Genomic DNA, 21,359 nt, shown 5'->3' on the forward strand with positions numbered 1-21,359 from the left:
TAAAATTGTAACGTATTCTACCTCATCGATTAATGTTGCCAACTACGGCAATCGATAGTTTACCACCTCTAGTTGCCAGCGATTTTGCAAGCAAAGTTTTGTTTTGCAGATATTTTATCCAAATTTAACTTAAAATTCAATAAAAGATTTCTAAATTTGTTGTCAAAACTTTGTGCTGGTTAACCAACGTAGCTGGCTTTAATAAAGGTGAGTTAAACGAAATTTTTTTCGTGGCAATACAGACTTGAGGTATTTTCATACAAACACACATGCACAGGGGGCCAAACAAAATTTGCAAATGCAATGACAATAACAAAAATAACAACATTTAGCTAATGCAATTTCACACACATGCATATATATACCCACACAGCCTTCACCCAAATAAAATGCAACTTGCATCTATTGATTTTGCATGTTGCATTTGTGAAAGATGTTGCAAGATACGAGGTGTGCATGTGTGTGTGTGTAAGTGCAACAGCTGGGTTGAAAAACTACCAAAACGCTCGTCTGAAAATTCCCCCTTTCTCTGATTTATCACCACTTTTCACTACTAACCTGACCAATCAGCATAAGCTGCACTTTGAGCCACGTGTGTACTTTGCTATTCGCATAGCAGCACGTACATATGTACATATTTTGCAAACCCTTTAATTGCGACTTTTTTGATTCAGATGAAAACGGGCAGCAACAACAACCACATCTCCGCTAGCAGCAGCAACAACAACAACTGTATATCAACCAACAGCAGCAACTCCTTGGTGCAACAACAACAACAGCAACATCAACGCTCCACAACTTCCGTTTCCGTTTCCTCATCGCATATTGTCACCGAGTGGGAGGATGGAATCATTTTCGATGTGGATGATCCAGACTTTTGCAATCTTGCCACCGACAAGCTGAACTTTATAGGTGAATATGCCATAGCAAGGGGTATAATTAGCCCAGCGATTATATTTATAGTCTAGACATCGAAGTAATCTATGTTATTTACGATTAGCTCAAACGAAAGCCACTAATTGAGCGTCGGGAAACCGTTTTTTTGCACCTTTGTACCAGCTGCAGTGGCTTATCGTCTGGTGGTTTTCCCGATTTTTCGAGTCCCGGCTTTTGTCTGATCGAGCGGAAACTGCCGAACAGTTTTATTAATGCCTATACACTTGGCTTTATCGTCGAGTGCCGTTGATAATGGGCTGTATATAAACAAGGGCCATCAATTATACAATAACCGTAATAGCTAAACACTCTATCTTCCCAAAGAGTTCCATTTAAAATTAGTCGCATACTGTTCTGTTTTTAGAACTTTGTATGCACATCCAATGAAATTTGGGCTATCCCATCAATAACCATTTCAAATGGATGGGGGTTCTAATTTTTGGGTAATTGTTTTTTGCCCGTCCGTTTATCTGCAATCTGATTAGTAGACGGACAATCGAGTCGTGCGACTCGCCTATTTACACGTTTTGCTTGTCACCCAAAATTTAGCCGGCAAATTCACGCGTTTATCATGTGACTCCGGATTGATTTGAAGGGGACCGGCCTCTCCTCGACTCGATCATGCTTCTCCTTCAACTCTACGGCTGAAAAATGGGTGCCAAAAGAGTGTGCAAATATGTCCGATGTCTCAACAATGTGAGTGGAATATTTTTTCCCAATTTTTTGGTCAACAATAACATTGTTGGATTATATGGCTAGCGTGAGCTGTTTTTTTTTTTTTTTTTTTCATGCATATTGGGCACGTGTCGCTCGTTAAAGGCTTCTGTGGAGTTGAGCTTATAGAGTTGGGGTTATTAAGCCACCCATCAATGGTTCGTGTGAACCAAGCATGAGTGTTGGATATTATGTCCCTTATCCGGACTTAACTGCGGCAGTTACTGAAAGGAAAACTTTTCTAGCAACTGGTTGAGCTAATTTGTTTGGTTTTTATGTCCTCAAATAAAGTTTCCTCCTTTGGGTAAACCTTTTAACACGCAAGTTTCATAGATTGCAGCTAGTTTTCCTGATTGAAAAATAAATTAAGGGACTAATTGTAAGGTTTTTTAACCACTTTGAAGAGAAAGTTTAAGCAGCCTTCGTTAGTTTTGCACCTTAACCGTTTTCCCCTTAAAAATGTTAATGCTTAGTTTGCATTATTACGAATGATTAGCATATTGCATCAGACTATTTGCAAATAGTCTCGTCTGCCAAAGTAACACAGTTTCCGTTCACGTTGATGTTGTAAGATCTCAAGTGAATCAGATAATTTGCAGTCAATCAAGCTAGTTAAAAACGATTTATCCGAGCTATTTATAGGACTAAAGTTAGCTTTATCAAAGTGACTCACTCATATTAGATTTGATCTTTCTCCTGAATACACATGCGGTACTTTACCACTTATCATGATGGATGTTGTGGAATTTTATTATCTGAACTGATCGCTCTTGTGCTTATCTCGTGTGGAACTTGAGTCATACGCTGTCTAGACCCGGCTATTCCTTATACAACATTAATTATATATATACCTCTGTATATGGTTTAAAGCGGTGGGAAGCGTCTGTAGAATTCACTTTCGGCGAGTCCCATGCGCGGATATGGGAAGCTTGCATAAGCATTTTGCTTGCATAAAATGCTTATTAAAACGACCAACGTAATGACAATTTTTAAAAATAAAACCGTTTTCGATTTCGCAATGCCCCCCCGACCACCTCATGTCAACTGTGTGCTCTGTGCTTTATGTTCCCATGCTCATTATAGAACAAAAAGCCACGCGCAGTCCGTTCACGGTTTTGCTCAATTTGTCGACTCGAGCGTCGTCTCCGTCTCTAGCTGATAAGTCTCGTCCGCTATAACTACTAGCTAGAATTGCGCAGCAGCCCCATCGCCTCAGGTTCTCCAATCTGTGTTGAAAACCGATAGCACCCGCAATGGAGTGGAAGTGTGCTGCTGGCATGACACAGGTACGGACATACCATATGTCCATATGCCGGCGATGGCGTGATGGAAAATGCCCAAATGCAATCCGATCTGTGGGCTTTGACTTCTGAGCGGGATCTGGCGCCGTGGCTTTGCGGTCTGGCCACCAGTTAGAGGCGGCTCCAGATGGCCCTCAACCGATTCACTTGGGTATCAACCGGTTACGTTTTGCCGGGTATAATCCAAATATACCCAGATAAAAGATCATCAGAGTGTGTCACCCATTGAGTATTAATTCCAGGAACAATGAATAATTATTAAAATTGAATGTGAGCGTTATTCACTTTGAATTTGCAATAATGTATATTATATGTTGTAGAAATTCCTTCAGGTTCTACTTCTTTGTTTTATTTTGAGCACAAAATGATAAGGTGTAAATAATTTCTATAGCTGGAAAGAATATATTAGTATTCCAGTTGGCAACAGAGAACTAATCTATAAGTTACATGTAGTTTTGTATTTTGTAAAGCTAAAGACCCTATAATGCAGCACCACTCAACTTGGAGAGGCCCGACCGATCCGATCGCTGGGTGTGTCCGTATGTCCGTAAGTCCGTGTGTCGAGGATTGATTTCAATTTGAATTCCGCCCGTTCATTCATTCATTGTATTGGCTTCGTTTTTTTTTCTTTCTTTTGTTAATTTACAATTTTAGCACACACAAACGAGCATATAGACAAAACTCTTGCCCGGCCACTACGGCAGTCGTAATCGGTTCAAACCGGTACCGGTTGTGTATATGTTTACACTGGGCAAATGTTCCGCGCGACGCAAATCTAACAGAGACGCCAACCATGATGTGGATGCGTCTCTGCCGTAGTACCTACTATATAGTATAGTATTCCCATTCCAAAGATGCTGATGACGACGTTGTCAGATCTGACGACGTCAGTTAGTCGCTCGCGCCACTTTATTGACTAAATATACCCCTCGAACTTGTTGTAAAATTCCCACCATTTGCATCACATACACGGTAGTCGTCATAAAGATAGGAACCTTATAGTTTAAGAGCTACCACCTGTAAAATTTACTGCGGAGTTTAAATTTTAAATTGAATTATCCAACGTAACTGAAAGCAAATTTACCCTGAAATAAAAATATAATCTTTCATTTTGTTTAAACGAAAATTACATAAAAAATAAATGAGTATGAAAACATTCAAAGCCTAAAGATAACATGGCAAAGCCGCCGTAATCTTCTTTGGAAAAATACTAATCTAATGTTCTGTAGAATCGCGAGAGTAAGTAATACAATTAATCAAAACCCCAATTACTGGGAAACCTTTAAGCTGATAATCAGATTATTAAATAGAAACTTAATTAAACATGAAAACCTGGAGACGCAGCTAGCTTTTAATTCATTGTTTAGTCATTTAATATATCTGATATATCGAATTAGTTTCTTTATTGACAGTTTCTTAATTAGGGGCTCGCATTTCGGAATGTCTGCTCAGTGAAAATGAAACCAGATCAAACTGATTTAAACATTATAGATGAATACCAAATTGATTATTATATGAACAAATGGAAGAACCTTTGTCAATTTAGGGGACCAGTTTGTTTGTTAGCCATGCACATGCTAAAAATTCATTAAATATTGTCCATGGCGAAAGCTTAAAAATTCGAACTATATAAATTCATTGAACAAATTAAAGGCGAAACCAGATTGAACTGAATGTAGTTTGAGAGGGGTATCATTTTTTGTACAGCTCAACATCTGCGGACTTACCTCTCTCTGTGGTCTGAAGCGCACCTCCCCCCGGTAGTAATCTCTCGTGTCACGTGTAATTAACAGACTGTTGCATTATGCAAATTGCTAATTAAGTGTTCTCCAGACTTCCACAAGTGTTAATTGTCGTGCGCCAAATGAAACCACAAAACCCCATCCCTTCCTCTTGGCCGCATTATATTTCTCGGACTCTCGACCCCCTTGCTCCGGTGTGTTCTAGTTTTTTTTCGATTGCCGATTGCGCACTTTCCAAGCGCTTGGGAATTTTCGCGAATACTGATTTGCAAATAGTTCCTTGAACTAGTGTTCAATGTACTGGGTGTTTGTTTATGCATTTTAATCCAATCGCGTAACTTTCCGGGGCATTGTTTTGTTTTTTTACAGCTTTATAATCCAGAAAACCAAATAGATATGTTTCTAGGCCGTTCCATTTTGTTTCCCACTAACTCTGACTAAAATTATCAAGTTTAATTTGTGCTTTTATAAAAGAAAAGCCTTATACCCCAGAGAACAGAACACTGACAAACTGTTTTTTAATTAGTTTTCATATCGTTTCCCAGTAATTTTGCTTGGTTTAAACATATGTGATCTATGGCTTGTGTTTTTAGTGGGATGATGCATGACTTGGGGTTTTCTAATTAAACAAACTGAGAGGAGTATTTATTACAAGGAAAGATTAAATATTTATGTTTATGAATCAATTTTTAATGTTTTGAAGAAATCTAAAGTAAAAAATAATTCTCACAATCTGCACTGATTCCATTTCTTTTCAAATTCCTGGGATTTCCTTGTTTTTAATTTTTCCACAAAAAAAGTCAATAAACCTTTATGATATTGTTGTTGTTTTATTTTATGGTTAGGTAGGTTGATATTGAACTTAAGTAACTGAATGGTAACTGTAATGTTATATTAGGATTAAAGATAAAAGCTTTCCTAACAATATAGTTCAAGGTGAAGTAGTATCTTAGTTGGACTTTGTTCTTAGAACCTACCTTACGTATTTTCCTTTTGATCTAATCAGCTTTAGGATTTTATCACCCATCATTGCAGTCAGGTTTACTGAAGGTTATGTACAAGTCGTATATATAATCGTGAGGCGTTCAGACAAAAAGAAACGAGATCTATAAATATTAAAGAGTCGTCATTAAACCTGAATAGAACACGTTCTATTTATACAAATGTTTATAGGAAATACGTTTTCCTAATATAAATGATATTATAGTTGTGAAACATCACGATCCTTTTATATATCAAGATAAAAGCACCTAGTGACTATACAGGTTGAGTAGACCCTAATGTACAAATTGAAGTAGTAGAAATATTCAAGTAATAACTCATCGTAAAATCCATTGAGGAATGCAGCTCCATTTCTTCAGGTGAATTACACATTCCCAGGGCCAGGGTCAAGTAAACCAGAGCTCAATGAGACCCACCTTCTTGGGGTTTTCAGTCATGGACAGGGTCGCAATGACTTCGTAACCATACAGTATCAGTCATCAGCCAGTTTGCCGATCTAGAGTAACGAGATCTATATATATATATATATATTGGTAAACATGCAATGACGCCGTGAGATAACATGTCATAGACCTATTTATAGGAGGTTTTCCCATTTCTCATTGGCGAGATCGTTTTATCTGGCACGGTATGCAAATTAATTACGTGGAAGACTTACAAAACCCATGGAAATTAGTTTACCCCAAGGGGGCCAAAGGTCAGGGTCGTTCGACGGCATTCTAATTGCCCTTGTCAACAGTTTCGTCTGGCGGCGTGATGGGCTCGTAAATCTTTCCGATCGACGTTGGGTCGTTAGCGGGGTGTTAAAGGGGTTAAAGTCGTCGAATACTAAGTGCACTTATCTAGCCTGTGATTATAGAACCAATAGCCACTTTCGTTGGATTATGCCCAGACAGAGTCACACGACTCATTTTGGCAGTTTACCACTATATTCGAATATTGGTACTTTTCCCCCATTAATTAAGTAAACGGTTTTCATAGTACATCCAGCACGGTGGAATTCCGATTTCGGTTTGTTTACACTCGGAATCGAATCTCTGGGCGAGGGAATCCCGTGGAACGGGTTTGTCGCATTCAAGCGAACTCATTAGCATCAGCATGTGATGATGGTAGAAGCGAAGCTTTGACCGAAGATGAATTTAACGATCGGCGACGTGTGGTTGTGACTGGCCAAAAAAGAGTCGTCGTAGATTTCCCCACCAGTCTAATGAATCAGCCGCCCACCATCGAACTCCAAATCATCATCATCTTTTTTCAATATCAATAATTAATTAACAAGAAGAGAAACAAAACAAAGCTTGTCTTCTTCTGCCCCTGAACTGTTGCTTCTGTTATTATCTTTTTGGGTTGGGTTCCTGATTCTTCCCCTTTGCAATTGACGTCAAGCCGTGGCCGGCCGCCTTTGTTTTTGCATTTGGCTGTGACGGATCCATCCGCATGTGTGCTGTATATTTACACACCAGTCACAACATCCATCCATAACAATAATTAACAGCTACTTTCAGGAGCAGCTTTGTTTGCTTAGCTGCGGAGCAAGTTGCTCAAAACAGAGCTCCAACCAGAGAGTTAAAGACTCGCCGCCACCAGCCAGCCAGGCCAAATTCAAAAGAGGAAGCGCATGTCTTCAAGCAGCACTTGAGCACGATGGTTATGCATATTTCCAAGGGGGTTTATCTTGGCAAACACCAACTACAGCTCTATGGCATAAGTGAAATTGCAATACTCTCTGTTCAAGCTGGGTAAATACGGGGTTTTGATGACAACAGGAAGGGTAAAATAGTTACTTAGCTATATTCTTGATATAGCTCTAAAAAGGTTTTCTAAAATGGTTTATTTTTTAAGACAAATTAATGTCGCTTAGAACTTATTTTTAGACTATGAATTCTTACATCTTTAGGCTTAAAAACACTTAAACTTATCATAGAACTAATTTATTTCCCTAAGGGTAGCTGAACGATAGTTAAGTGTGCAGTTTATACCTTCTAAATTTAAGTTTAGCTATCGACACGAGCCCTTGACAAGTTAGATAATTTATCAATTTAATGAAGTTACAAATATTGCAAACAGAAAGCATATTAAAAAGATTGTGGTTTGCCTTTAGAATTTATCAACTAAAAGAAATAATAAACAGATTTTTATTTAGAAAAACAACAACAGAAGCAAAGGGTTTTTCATAGAGAAATATATGTAATCTAAGTGGTGCGTCAAATAACATTTGTTTAAAAATAACAAATAATAAATATTTTAATAATAGCCCCCTATAAACCTATATTTACGATATTCAATCTATAGCACCTTTTGCCGACGTATAAATCAAGCGATAAGATAGAAAAAAAAACTTTATATACTATTGTTACCCCAGATCCGGTGGTTTGTGAAATTCATTTGTTTATAAACATAAACTCATATAATTCTGAAAACATTAAATCTGGACAAAGGGCTGGATATGTATTTAGCAGGAAAACGATATCAACGAATTTGGAATTGGATTGGCTTTTGTGGAAGAGTATAAAAATACACACGCATGTGTGCGGGGGCACTTAATAAGTTTTTAAAAGGTTTGCAAAATATTGTTTAAATATTGTTATTTTCGGACTAATATCCTCACGTTGTCTGACGCAATTTCCGCTGAGGTGAGACTGTCTCTTTTGTGTGCGGAGCTTCTCAGGCAAATTGCCGTGTGACCTTCTCCGATGACAATGGTCCCCCGATTCCATCTTCACACTTTAAAATTAAAGTGCCGGAAAATGATCGGGGTCATTATGCAATTACCCAATATTATACAATTTAATATAACAAAAACCATAAAAGTCATCAAAATATATTTTTTACGCATTCGTTTATTGAATGTGGGTAATTTGAGTGTTTTGTTTTGCACTCTAAAATATCCTCATCATTATATTTATATATAGAAACTTCAATTTACAAAATACATTTTTCATATAGAGAAATTTTCCAGATTTCTCCCCGTGCACAAAAGTACGAAACTGCGCCTCGACAAAAGTTGAATGCCAGTGAAAAGCGTGCCCAGTTTTGCGAGGGTTTCGTTCTTGCTTTCTAAATAAACATTAATTGTTTATACTATATGTTCTTCCCAAGTATATGTACAAATGTGTTGACCGTCGCCTCTGGTGCTGAATTGCATTAATTTGGCGAGGGTCGCTTGGATTTGGCTTTGGTTGTGGTTCGTCAAATGTGGTTTTGGATTTTTGACTTTCTGGCTTTGGCCGGTCGGGGTGCTCCCTTTTCGTTGGGCTGGCGAAATTCGAAACGCCTTTCAAGCGACGCGCGCGCGTCTTGTATCTCGGTTCATATGCATAAGTTAAGCTCGGTCTAGCTGCACTTTGGCAACTTTTTTCCCTATTAACATGCTAACGCTAGCGAAAATTTCCATTCCGGCGGGATGACAGCCCCGGGAGTCACCTCGTCTTCATATTATACATACCCAATGGGTTTCACCATTACACTTTATTTTTTTTTTTTTTACAATTTGCTGCAGAGACACGCGCATTGCAAAAAAAACTGAGTAGGGTGGGGGTGGGGGAATTTGCTGATAAGATTGCCAGTAGATTGATAAGCGAAAAACGCCAACGTTTATGTATATTTATGATGGGGAAATAACTACAGAGAAAGAATAATACTTTCAGCATGATATCATGTCATTTTGAGATAACTAAAATTTTATAAGATCACTAGATATGATATAATGTAGAAGATAACTCAGTCAACTTTGATCAACTATAAGAGTTATATATTTAAACAAACGAATAACGTTGCATTGACATTTTGCAAAAACATTTTACAAACACATTTTTGACAGATCAGATCAAAGTAATTATGGGGAAAACAGCCCTGATGGAATTTTCCGTTGATACTTTTGCGGATCTAGTCATTAAGGATGTGCTCTCTACCTGGCCCATTCTGTGGATCGCACCTTCCGGCTACCTTCTTCTGTCCCCTTGTCCTTTGATTTCCTGAGCCATTCAGTCGTGTTTTTCACCTGCTGCTTTCACGGACACGGACCCGAACCCAAATCCGAACCCGAACCCGTAACCGTCCCTGTCCTTGCCCGGCGCTCTACCTGTCATAGCGCAAAGTGATTTGTTATTCAAATGAAACAACGCGTCCGTCGATTCTTCTGACGGTTGCCAGGGGGCATCTTGTTTTGCCGTCTTCTTGGACATGCGTCAATAACCGGCAGGCGATTACACCTAGTCGTTGTACTAGTGTCCGTCCGGTCAATGTGTCGTATACGTACTGTGCAGCAGATGGGGCGTATGGAGGAGATATCGGTAAGGGTATCGGTATATGCATGTAGGTATGGGTGTAAGGGTGCCCGCCTGCTGTGTTTGACCGTTAAATGTGCTCGTTCTCTCTCATTCTCGCTACCTATATAGATACCTCTTACTTATAAAGTTGAAAGGGTATGTCCTACTTTTGCACACTAAATTATTGATTAGGGTTTCCCGAGTATTGATGGGTGATTAGTAGCTATATGAGTTAAATCAATATCTTTATCACTTTTAAAGATTTTCACAACACAATTACGCCCGTCAAGATAGGCTATATACTTAGTAAGTCACCGAGTACCGGGTATATCCTAGTCGAAACACTCGCTACTTTTTGATTTGTTTTGGTTTGTTATCTCTTACTCTTTTTATCTCTCCGCGAGAGCCGCTCCTGTTGCCAACTACCGCTAATTTGGTCAGCATCTGACTTTGTTTTGGCATTTCGCTTGTGATTTGCCCCCCATTAATGTTTATTACGAGTTTTGCACGGCACTCGACTGATTTTTTTTGTTTTCATTTTAATTCGTAAGTGTGTGCTTGTATGGTTGGCAAGTTCAGTTCGTTAGCTTTGCTTTGTCATCCGATTCGAGCAATATCACTCGCTCGTTTCGGTCTCTCTTCTAGCTGTTGTCGGCTCTCTCGCCACTCGAATCGCCTATAAAAGCGGCACCGATTCAGCGAGCGACGTTCATTTGAGTTTCGCGGTTCGACGTGCTTGCCCACTTGGTCTTTCGGCTCTGGAGAAAACTATTCGAATCTGGTTAAAAGCAATCTAATTCCCAGCTACTCAGTTCAGTTTCGTTTCCCAGTCCAACTATAAAAGTGCGCTGCAGTCTCTGTCAAACAACTGCATTCAAATATATATGTTTATGATTGCCAATTGCATTTTCATGAGCTAACTGTCTCGCATCGCGTGTGAAAAGTTACAAACAATACAAAATTGCCAACGGTTAATGTTAATATCGAGGCAATTATTAAAAAAAAAGTAATTTGATTGTCTGGCTTACGCAAGGCCAACTACAATTACCAATACTGCAACAAAAAAAACCAACTACAACAACCAAAACAAATCAAATAAAACAGCACAGAAATCCCAATTTGGATTTATTAATAGCGCTGAAAAAACACAAAACAACAGTCGTTGCTGTAAATAACACAACAAATGTAAGTATTTCCGTGCCTGAAATAACTTAAATAAAAAAAAAGTTTAGCGCCCCGTCTGTGTCCCTCCGATTTTGTGTGCGACTGTGTGTGTGCCCTTCTATAAATAAATAAAATCAAATTAAATGCAACTAGTTGTGTGTGAGGCACAATATGCTCGGATAAATTACAGCAATTTCGTTTTTGCGCCGTTGTCGTTGCCGTTTCAGCAACTGAAAAATTGCCCCTCATAGTCGAGGCTCAAACCGAAATGCAACCAGTCAAGCGATTTCTCAAACCGTTGCCCAGACTATCCCATGTTATTGGCGGTTTATTTTGGGCACGTCTCATGATTATACTTTCTCGATACAATCCAGCTAAATATAGAATATCCAACGACTGGCCGCATAACAACGCAGAAAATGTGTTTATTTATTTATTATGATGCCAGGCCAGCAGACGCTGTGGCAGTCATGTGCCTCGCCAAAAAGATTTTTGCATCTTTGCCAAAATCGTGGAGACATTGTAGACGACACACAGTTCGTTTAGTATATGTTTAGTATAGTATAGCCTATAGACAGTATTCCCCCATTTGAGACACAAGCACTGGCAATTAACGATCCGCTTCCAATTCCGAATAATTCGCACATTAAAGTTTTTTAATTGTCCAAGCCCAAAACAATTGAAACTACACAAAGATGACGCATTGATCACTGAGATCGGCGGCCTCGGCGTGCTTATGGTGCTTTCAACCGGATTTCAGCGGTTGTGGACTTGTGAACCGCACTCCACCTTCAGTTTCCCCCACGAATAGTTGTTAATTTTAGCCAAGAATGTCGTTCGAGTTGCTGCGGAAAATCATATATGAATTTGAATGATCTGCTTCAGTCCAGAAGCTAAACTTGGTACAGTCGAGCTCTGACATTTGAGTCACGCACCTGTACAACAAGCTCGTTTACCTTCGCCAGCGAGCGTTTACCTGGCCAGTATTGAACTCACCTTGTTACATTTGATGAACTTTAACTGACTTTTTGTTTTCCTTTCATCTTTTCCTTTTGCAGTGCCATCAACAGCCAATATGTCGATCGCCAGTGTTCACGGTCCCCAAATCGCCGACATCTGCAGTCCCTTGTCGTAAGTATTTAAATTTAGATGCCCAATCTATAGATCTCTCGAGCACATTGTGATTCATTTTAGCTGGAAACAGCGATTCGCTTCCATTTCCGTTTTACGCATTCGCATTTGCTAAATATCGCTGTAAACAATGTCAGGGTTGATTTAGGGGGGTACGAAAGGGGCGTGAATTGGTGGCTCATTCATGATTTTAGCAATCTTATCGGACGGCGAATGGCGACTGGGACAGGGTACAGAGTACACAGTCACAATACCACTCAATACAATACAATACAATTGAATAAGTTTGAAAACCACACCTGCAATTTGGCCACGACTTTGGCCCATTAATGAAAGGGGCCAGCACCTTCAGAGCTCAACAGTTCGGCGTCAGTGCCTGTGTTTGTATACAGCCATAAATATATATATATATATATAAATATATATTAACATTCGTATCATTATCATTTCGCATTTTGGGGCCATACAAAAGCAACAAAAGCCCGTCGCCGTCGCTCACATGATCGGGGGAAAGTCGCGCCGTAGAGTCGGGTACAGTCGCCAATCATTGCCCTCGTCCCGTCCCCGTTCCCATTCCCACATCAACCATCCCAAAATCCCATTCCGCTTTGCGTACCGGCACGCTGCTTATTATCATAATCACGCTAGCGTTTACCGCCACCCACTTGGCAAGGTCACGGTTGCCCGACGCCAGCCACAATTTGTCATGATTACTAATCAAGAATTCCCCGCTTTAATCTCTTGCAGGCATCACAATCTGGGTTTGTCTGCGTCGTTGCCAGATCTAGTTGGTAGTCCCCTAGAGATCAGCATGGACAACGTGTTGACCATCGAGGAGCTGCGCCAGCATATGGGCTCCTGCTTCACCTGCGGCGTTTCCTGGACCGATGATCATGTGTCCCTCGATTGCAGCGAATGCGGTGGTTACAGCCTGGAGCGTCCCTGTCCCCTTTGTGACGGCCAGTGCGGTGTCCAATGGAAACGTGATTTCGCCATGGTGAGTTGAAATCTTTGAGTGGAATAAACCCCTCTTATCAGATTTTCCATAACTCGAACAAAAAGCCAAATTTCCTGGATTTATTGAACGTCATAACTCAAAAATTCTTTATCTGAAATGAAGAGTTTGCCTTGCCAAGTCACTTTTATTAATCCCATTTTGATGGATACTAATTTTTTGCGAATACAAAAAAATGGAAACGATTATAATTGAGAAAAGTTAATATACATAACAGCATTGGTTGACACCTCAACATTTTTTCGATAAGTCAACACAAATAAGCATTGAATGCGCAGAACTAACATTGAGGTTTTTTCTTAAAAATTCATAGATTGTTTAAACAAATGTTTTTAGTTTTTTTTTTTCTCAAGAATCAAAAAGTATTACGCATTACGTTTCGCTCTTAAATCAAATATTAATAACATGTTCGAGTTATACAAATTAAAGTGAATTTATTTTTGTTTACCAAACTAAACATTTCCTTTTCGTTTTCCTTACAGTCTCATGCCTGCAGTCAAGCCCGTTGGGTGGGCGTGTGCATCAGTTATCCGGAAGTTGTGGCTGGAGTACAGTTACCCGTTGGAGGTGCCGGTGGAGCTGCCACCTCATGTGCCGCTGCCGCTGCGAATCAACTGCGTTTGGCCCAGGAGCTTTGCTCTCGTCTGGAACAGCTGTCGACGTCATCGGCTAGCAAAAGCGGACGCATCTAGAGCGAGGTCTGCCCAACAGTTCCTTCGACAGCCAGACTGCAAACACGCCTCCACATCAGCCACACCCCCACACACTCAGCCATTCATCCGGATAGCAGATAGAAGATATCATATAGCAGATAGCTATAGCAGAAACAGCTTCACCTCCTCTACACAAAAAAACACACAGTCTCACCCGTAATTTAGGGCCTAATTACTAAGCTTTTAAGTTGTTAGTTTTTATTGTTGTGCAGCGTTGAGTCTTAATTTTTTTTTTTTTTTTTTTTTTTTGCACAAATTTACTTTTCTTTTGTTTTATGATTTCACCGGTTTCGTTTTCGTTTCGTTTGTTGTGTTGTGACTCTGCGAAATGTTTAGCAGCTAAGTTAGTACCACCTTTGTTTACTTTTTAATGGCACCACCATCATTTTGTTTGCACACATGACCTGTTCTATCCAGGAAAAGACTTCTTTCTGCTTAGACTTAAGCCGAGTTTAGGCATTGCAGTGATAACGGTGATATTAGCCAGAAAGAATCGTGAACAAATAGTGAATTTATAATGATGTAGCAAATGTCTAACTATAGCTATAGCGATTGATGATGATCATTTTTGTATAACACACACAAACACAAGTACATTTACCAAACAGACGGTGTAATCGTGTAGAGATTGTTGTTAACAATTAGTTAGTTAGTTGTTGTTGCTTTTTGCCTTGTGTCAAAGCTTGTTAGAAGCGAGGAGTTCCGTTGGCACAGATCAAAGTTAGCTATGATGGTGCTAATCGGTGGGCTCAGTGAGCGTAACAAAGAATCTTCCAAATTGCATAATGCTCAACAAAGTAACTACAGGATTGAACAGTCTCTCCAAAGGGGAAAGCGAAAGCGCGAGAAAGTAAATGAGATGAAAATTTAAGGATATAAGAACACGCACAAGGAAACAATTAAAAAGCATTACTCAAAAAGTTGAAGATTTTCTGTGAAAATCCATATGACATGTAGAAGTTTATACCTAAATATATACACCTAAATATATATATATTATATACCATATAAATCTGCATACAATATATACATATATAAATATATATATTTTTAATGTAGAGATATGTTTTGTAAAAGACAAAGGCATATTTTTAAAATTAAATACCTAAACTATGCAAAAATCAAAACAAATGTATTCTAATTAATTCGAGAATTCCCTGTTGTCAAGTTGTATTATCAGCGAGTCACGGAATCGGGCTCTGCTCAATCTGGTTGCCATTGTCCAATGACGAGAGGCACGCGGTGTAAGCCGGAATCTAATCAGCATTTATGGTTACCAGGTGGGCGACGCCGCTCCAAAGCCAACATCACCTGCTTTACTAAGTGGTAGGTAAACACTTCTGAGGCTTCTGGGATTCTCGCCAATAAATGTGACATCTTTCTTTGTCGCTGTAAAGTGGGATTTCACCTGCTTTCAGTGAATTTATCACCCTTTGTCCATATAAGAGACACAGATTTCGGATTTCATCATTGTTTTTTTTTTTGGGATTCCACGAAACGAGAAAAAACCAACATTCGATTTGTATTTTTGGTTTGTATTTCTTTTAATCGCTTTCATTACGGTTATTACCTGGTGACTCTTTGATGTCCCACATTTCCGATATTACGGTTATTATCATTTCTGGGAACACATTTTATCGTTTCTCAAAGTTGTTCCGCTATCATTGAGCATTGCAGTAATTATAGATTTAGTGACTTGTTTGTGGATGTTAAATCACTATTTCCTAGCTGATAATGGGGCTCTATCTTCCAAAGTTTTTCACTTCCTTTACATGAGATCTACCAACTATACAAATTATAAAATACTAAGAACTGGTAATCTGTGATCAAGTTGAAAACCTCCCAAAGGTACTTTCATTAATAAGTTTTGTTTTGGTTTTTGGCCAGACAGCAGCAAAGACTACGGCTGCGGCTTTTGCAACTCCGTCTACGTTGTCTGGCATACCAAGCCGGGGTGTTGAGGGAAACAAGGCTACTCTCAGCTAAAGGGATCGATAATTTTATAATTTTGCAAAAAATTAACTGAAAATAACTTACATTTCTGTGCTGGATCCAGGTCAGATTCTGGAGATGCCTCTGCCAAGGGCATGTGAGCTTGCAGCTCTTCCAAAAGTTCAGTCAGCTCTTGAGAGTCCTTGACTATGCTGCATAGTTCCTCCTGCTGAAAATCAGGATTAATTTGCTTGCACAACAAGAACTGACTAATGACGTTGCCCAGATTGGAAGGAGCAGTGCGGGAAGGTGCTGGGAAGGAATAGAAACAATTTAAGTCCCTTCAGATATACATAAATATGCGCCTAACCATAGTACTCCGTCATGTCCAAGGGTACCAGTTGGATCAGGCGATGACTCTTGATAAGTTCATGTTGAAATTGCTGGGTAAGATGAAAGAGCAGGGTCAAGTGCATCCTTTCACTGGGACTGCCTAAGCAGTGTCGCGGTTGGGGAGTAATCAAATGAGCTGTATGCTTGCAGGCATCCACGCAATTCCGCCTCAGCTTTCTAATCTTCTCACGTAGCTCTGGGGAATCCCGAGCCTGACCTATAAAGATGAGCAACTCTCGGAACTGGGCCACATGACAGTTAATTTCAGTAATAAGCTGAAAAAGAAAACAAGTAATTTCATAATAAAAGTGGAACTTTTTGAACTACCTTTTGGGGATCCCTTGAGGGTAGAAGTAATTGGGGCAGATAAATGGACAACCGATGGGCGATTATCGTGGAGTTCCTAATAGCCAAGGCTGTGCTGCTAGCCACACATGCCGCTGGTTTCTCCTCCAGCACAGCCGTTGAGCAGATGCCACCTCCATGGGCCATGTTTCGATGCAGACTGCAGCATAGGTTTTTAAACCTCAAATGGGTTCTATAAAAAGCCAGGACATGCCACTGGTGTATGTATTTGTGTGCTTGGTGGACGGACTATCTGTCTTATGTAAGCAAATTGCTGTTGCCCCGTCTCATTACCTTGTGTCAACAAGTCACGCCAGCTAAACAGCAACAAATGAGCCTCGGTGAAAAAAAAAAACATAACCAAGAGATGGAGCCAACCACGGACCCCACAGTTTCACTTTCATCTGGTGCTGCCCCAGATGAACCCATTATGAATAGAGCAGAGTAGTGAGCATGGTGGTCTTTATGAATTCGAATTCACAGCGAAAAACACACACAAAATATACAAATTAGATGTCTGACTGTGATTCCCGGAAGAGGTCCTCTCCTAACAGATTTGGAGAATCAATGTATAACTCAACGGTGTCATAGTCAATGGCATCCAACTCCTCATAGATCATCACATCATCAATGGAATAGTGGGGCTCCTAAAACAGGAGAAGACAAATTATTAATGAACTATTAAAAGATTTGTAGTACGCTTACTATTTTGGCGTACTTCCAACATTCGATTGCCTTATAGTTTTCGCCTAGTTTTAGGTTAATCAATGCCAGAAATCCCCAAATGTTGGGCACATGGGTCTCCAGCTGGGTTGATTTCGCAAAGTATTTAAGAGCCATATCCAAGTTGTTTAACTTATAGTATGATTTGCCAATCATGTAGTTGGCCACAAGGACAAGGAGATTTCCGGCAAATGGTATGCTAAGAGCTTCTATGCACTTCTCATAGTTGCCCAGTGCATATGATAAGTATCCCAAGCGTAATCTGCTGACCTCGAAGCAATCGCGTTCATAATCACCGATAGGCGGCAACGCCAAGCAGCATTCGTAATATAACGCTGCCTCCTCCAGATTGCCACGATTGAACTGCACATTACCATTGAGCTGGGCATTCATAGTGGCCTGTGATAAAATGTAAGTAATTTAACCCTATTTTTTAAAAAGAGAACATTGAAAACCCACTGAATAATCAGCTTCCTCCCCTTCCCCAAATTCAAAACTCTGTAGCTCATAGTCATCAGGCAGTTGACCAAGCGTTAGGGCCAACTGCGTATTGATCATATATCGATCCGCATCACTGACCAGATGCTCTACGGTGGCAAAGACAACCTGGGCAAATTCGTAGAGACCCAGGCGCACAAAGATCCTAAAAACCTCAAAGAACAATGTCCCTCGACTCGTTGCAAAGTTTATATTCAGGGTTAATAAAAGACCCCAAACGCTGTGTGGAGAATTGGATGTCGAACTGCTACGGTTGTGACTATTCTGATCCGCAAATCTCCAGAGGGCAAAGGCACAGCCAGGCTCATATTTAAATCGCTTGTAGTAGCAATACAATAGGATCCATGCATCCTGGTGTCGGGGATTTCGCTCAGCATAGTTCGTAATGCTCTTCAAAAGACACTCTGTGCAATCGGCCGCGGTCTCCGGATTGTTTCGAGAGTCCATATAGTTGATGTACAATTTAATCCAGCCTCTGGGATATCAGTTTGATGAGATAGTGTCTTTATATATTTAACTACTTACGCAAAATATTCATGGATGCTTGCCACTTTATTATTTATGAAGAACAACTTTGCCTTGTCAAGTTCACGGCGTTCCATATACGAGATAAGCATGAAGAACCAAAAGCGTTCGTCTCCAGGAAACTCTGTGAAAGCCTAAAAATAAAAAATAAGTCAAAATTATACAATTTTGTAGATCTTTTCTTAATTTTCTTTTGAGTTCGGAAGGTTATTTTGGAACCCATTACCCGGTTTTGATCCAGTTATGCCGCTGACAAATTTAACAATTAGATAACATACCCTAATAATCATAATGATTAATTTTTTACTTCCGAATTTTGTTCATTCATAACTGATATACTACCGGAAAATTACAGGTGAATTCTGGAAGTTATTCATTATTTACAATCTAATCAAATTAGCGTACGATTTATGTGAATCATTCACAGGTTTGGCGGAAACCTTATTCATTTCCGTTTATAACAAGCAAATGAAATGTTTTAACAAAAATCCAGTTGATACTTTAATTGTCAATGTCTGTAAATAAGTTTGAAGTTGCTAAATTTTACAGATGTTAAGATCGTTGTTGATTTTAAAGTTAACTTCCTTTTGTAGAAAATGATGTATAAATTTAGCTAAATGACTATGAATGGTAAAATTTTATAGAAAAAGTAGACGTCAATTACTAAGAAAACCACAAAAATTACTCAACTTTTTATCGAACTGTGAAAGCCTGCAGCTTAGTTTTTTATAAACAAAGTTACTAAGTAAAGTATTGGTCACTTGTAGTAGCGGCTAACTAATGAATCACACTTCCTACAATTGCAAGTTGTGAATCAAGAACTGACCTTCTCAAGCAAAAGATTAGCAAGGCTATCATCTCTCACTAAGTAGAGCAGTTTAATGGTGTTCAAGTAGTCGATGATTCGCTCTATTTGGATTTGCTTATGGACCGCATAGTTCTCGAAGCCCTCGTTCTCCATCTTCTCCACTATTGAATGAATCCGGGGTTCCAAATCATTATAGGCAAATACGCAGAGATTCTGTAAGTATGGAAATCAGGTAAGAAGCAAGTTAAGAATGAAAATTACCTACTAACCGCAAATTCTGTGCTTGTAGATGTTGGAGTCCTTGTATTGAAAACACTGCCCACCAACTTCAATAGGATGTTTGTCAGGTTCTGCACAGCACAGCAAAAGTGCTGCTTTTTATCCTCGACTTTCATCACTTTCTTGTCGATGATGAAGGTAATGCAGTCCCGAATAAACTTGTCAAACCGGGCATAGGCTTCCGTTTGGATTTCAGCAAGAGTTAACTTGTTTTGAGCAGTATACGGACGATCACAGAAGAGCAGTCGATTCTGACGGATAAAGCTGTCGCGGAACACCTTTAGCTCCTTGTAGATCTCACTAATCGGCGCCAGCAGGCACAACTTTATGATGGCGAACGTCGGCAATAGCTTTTGACGCTCCAAACTCTTATTACTCACTATGCTCACATTTTTCTTGGCCTTAATTTTTCCCGTGTAATCCAATTGGACAGCGAATCTCATGTTCTGTACTGTTGAATACAAAATTAGAATAAGAAACGATTCCCATTTATTAAGCATAAACTTACCTCCTGGAAAAACCATTATAGACGGATCTAGAATGCCCTGAAAAACCTTCTGCGGCTTGACTGAGTTGCCAGTAGCTTGAAACGCCTCTACGGCCAGGACATACTGCTGACAAGTGATGACATACGAAAGGATATCTGCCAATTTTTGAGTAAGAATAAAACGGTGGAAAGAGTTACAGACTAGAGCATCATCCAAAGATGGGTCGATTGCCTCAAAGTCCACTGTCATGCCCTCGGTACAAAGCAATTCTGAGAAGAGTCTATGCATTTCCACCTCCATAGAAGACTTCAATCCGGTTACATTCCAAGGTTCCACGCTGCGCCGAAAGGACTCGAAGACATGATGATTGTCCTGCATGCTGATGACCTTCCGCTCCAGATTCCCAAATTCACAGAGCGGTATAAAAGTATATTCATTCCGATCACTGGGAAAGCGGGAACGGAAACTCACCCTCACCCACAAGGATGGTAGGTCCAATATGTACTCTTCCTTCAGGTTGTAAATGCTCTCCAACGTCACAAAGGACATGTTGGTAAAGATCAGCTTTTTGGCAATTGGCAGGAGGGTGTAGAGATGCCATTCCGTGTGAACAGTGGTTCGCAGCTCGGTGGATACATCCGGCATTGGGTAAAGGAAGAGTTCTTCACTGATCATACTGCGTCGGTGGCCAAACAATTTTATCACATCCAGATAACCAACACATAGTAGTTCCAATTTGATCGTCTCCCTGGCCTCATAATCATCATCGTAGTTTGTTGTTTTTCCCGTAGATATACCGAGATCGGAATCGATATCCCCCAGCAGATCAAGCGCCTCCTCTTCCTCCTCCTCGCCCATTTCATACTCCACTTGAAAGTCTTTCTTTGGCGGTAGCTCCCGCAAGTAGAGCTTAATCAGGAGAGGATTATCTGCCGCATGATTGATCCTATCCACATTGTCCTGCTGGAAGATCAGCGTGAACGTAGGCCTCGAATAGAATTCATCCTGAATTATTATACCATCAGTGTTGTAGTGCTCATCACATTTCACGATCAAACTTTCACCCTGGCTTATGTGAATCTCCAGCAGATGTTTAGTTTCGGGCAGGTTTGCGATTTTAGCTAACTGGATGTACAGAAAAACATTCGGTGGCTGCGGATGCGGCCCAAGGTCCTCATCTTTTTTAGTCGCCGCAGCCCCCTTCTTTGCCTTTTTTGGCGGCATTTTTCATGAAACTTTTGAATTGTGTTTATTTTTGAACTGTATCGGAAAGGTAGCGGTAAAACGATCCAGGACCATTACTTACCTTAAATAATATCCCGAAAGACGACGAGTATAATAATTTGTTCTATTACTTTTAGTACTGTTTTATTTTAAATTCA

General features: G+C 39.8%; 3 protein-coding genes across 4 annotated transcripts; 1 reads left to right on the plus strand and 2 right to left on the minus strand.

Annotated features, from left to right (window-relative positions):
• Window positions 1-62: 62 nt before the first annotated feature.
• Window positions 63-15,113, plus strand: LOC108102630 (protein pinocchio). Of its 2 annotated transcripts, XM_017207743.2 has the most exons (5): window positions 63-207; window positions 675-912; window positions 12,186-12,258; window positions 13,006-13,255; window positions 13,756-15,113. In XM_017207743.2, exons 2-5 carry the CDS (start codon window positions 675-677, stop codon window positions 13,963-13,965), a joined length of 771 nt encoding a protein of 256 aa, XP_017063232.1. In that variant the 5' UTR covers window positions 63-207; the 3' UTR covers window positions 13,966-15,113. The 2 variants fall into 2 exon arrangements, with proteins under 2 accessions (XP_017063232.1, XP_017063233.1); XM_017207744.2 differs by lacking the exons at window positions 63-207; window positions 675-912 and adding an exon at window positions 10,668-11,148.
• A 114-nt stretch (window positions 15,114-15,227) lies between these two features.
• Window positions 15,228-16,803, minus strand: LOC108102530. Its single transcript, XM_017207567.2, has 4 exons — window positions 16,639-16,803; window positions 16,289-16,586; window positions 16,024-16,230; window positions 15,228-15,968 (listed from the first exon to the last, which is right to left on the minus strand). Exons 1-4 carry the CDS (start codon window positions 16,801-16,803, stop codon window positions 15,844-15,846), a joined length of 795 nt encoding a protein of 264 aa, XP_017063056.1. The 3' UTR covers window positions 15,228-15,843.
• A 298-nt stretch (window positions 16,804-17,101) lies between these two features.
• Window positions 17,102-21,201, minus strand: LOC108102526. Its single transcript, XM_017207562.2, has 7 exons — window positions 19,998-21,201; window positions 19,480-19,940; window positions 19,229-19,423; window positions 18,403-18,536; window positions 17,839-18,352; window positions 17,362-17,778; window positions 17,102-17,303 (listed from the first exon to the last, which is right to left on the minus strand). Exons 1-7 carry the CDS (start codon window positions 21,199-21,201, stop codon window positions 17,166-17,168), a joined length of 3,063 nt encoding a protein of 1,020 aa, XP_017063051.2. The 3' UTR covers window positions 17,102-17,165.
• Window positions 21,202-21,359: the final 158 nt, after the last annotated feature.

This window comes from Drosophila eugracilis, unplaced genomic scaffold (assembly GCF_018153835.1).
Source record: "Drosophila eugracilis isolate 14026-0451.02 unplaced genomic scaffold, ASM1815383v1 contig_575, whole genome shotgun sequence".
Lineage (NCBI taxonomy): Eukaryota > Metazoa > Arthropoda > Insecta > Diptera > Drosophilidae > Drosophila > Drosophila eugracilis.

What these genes read in the sequence shown, in the direction of transcription:
- LOC108102526 (XM_017207562.2), bottom strand. Translation starts at nt 21,201, where the DNA reads ATGCCGCCAAAAAAGGCAAAGAAGGGGGCTGCGGCGACTAAAAAAGAT. An exon ending in AGCATCCATGAATATTTTGC is followed by an intron (nt 18,353 to 18,402) that starts GTAAGTAGTTAA and finishes CTGATATCCCAG; the next exon opens with AGGCTGGATTAAATTGTACA. An exon ending in GGGAGGAAGCTGATTATTCA is followed by an intron (nt 17,779 to 17,838) that starts GTGGGTTTTCAA and finishes ATTTTATCACAG; the next exon opens with GCCACTATGAATGCCCAGCT.
- LOC108102530 (XM_017207567.2), bottom strand. Translation starts at nt 16,803, where the DNA reads ATGGCCCATGGAGGTGGCATCTGCTCAACGGCTGTGCTGGAGGAGAAA. An exon ending in CCTCAAGGGATCCCCAAAAG is followed by an intron (nt 16,587 to 16,638) that starts GTAGTTCAAAAA and finishes TTTCTTTTTCAG; the next exon opens with CTTATTACTGAAATTAACTG. An exon ending in GGACATGACGGAGTACTATG is followed by an intron (nt 16,231 to 16,288) that starts GTTAGGCGCATA and finishes ATTCCTTCCCAG; the next exon opens with CACCTTCCCGCACTGCTCCT.
- LOC108102630 (XM_017207743.2), top strand. Translation starts at nt 675, where the DNA reads ATGAAAACGGGCAGCAACAACAACCACATCTCCGCTAGCAGCAGCAAC. An exon ending in GACATCTGCAGTCCCTTGTC is followed by an intron (nt 12,259 to 13,005) that starts GTAAGTATTTAA and finishes AATCTCTTGCAG; the next exon opens with GCATCACAATCTGGGTTTGT. An exon ending in GGAAACGTGATTTCGCCATG is followed by an intron (nt 13,256 to 13,755) that starts GTGAGTTGAAAT and finishes TTTTCCTTACAG; the next exon opens with TCTCATGCCTGCAGTCAAGC.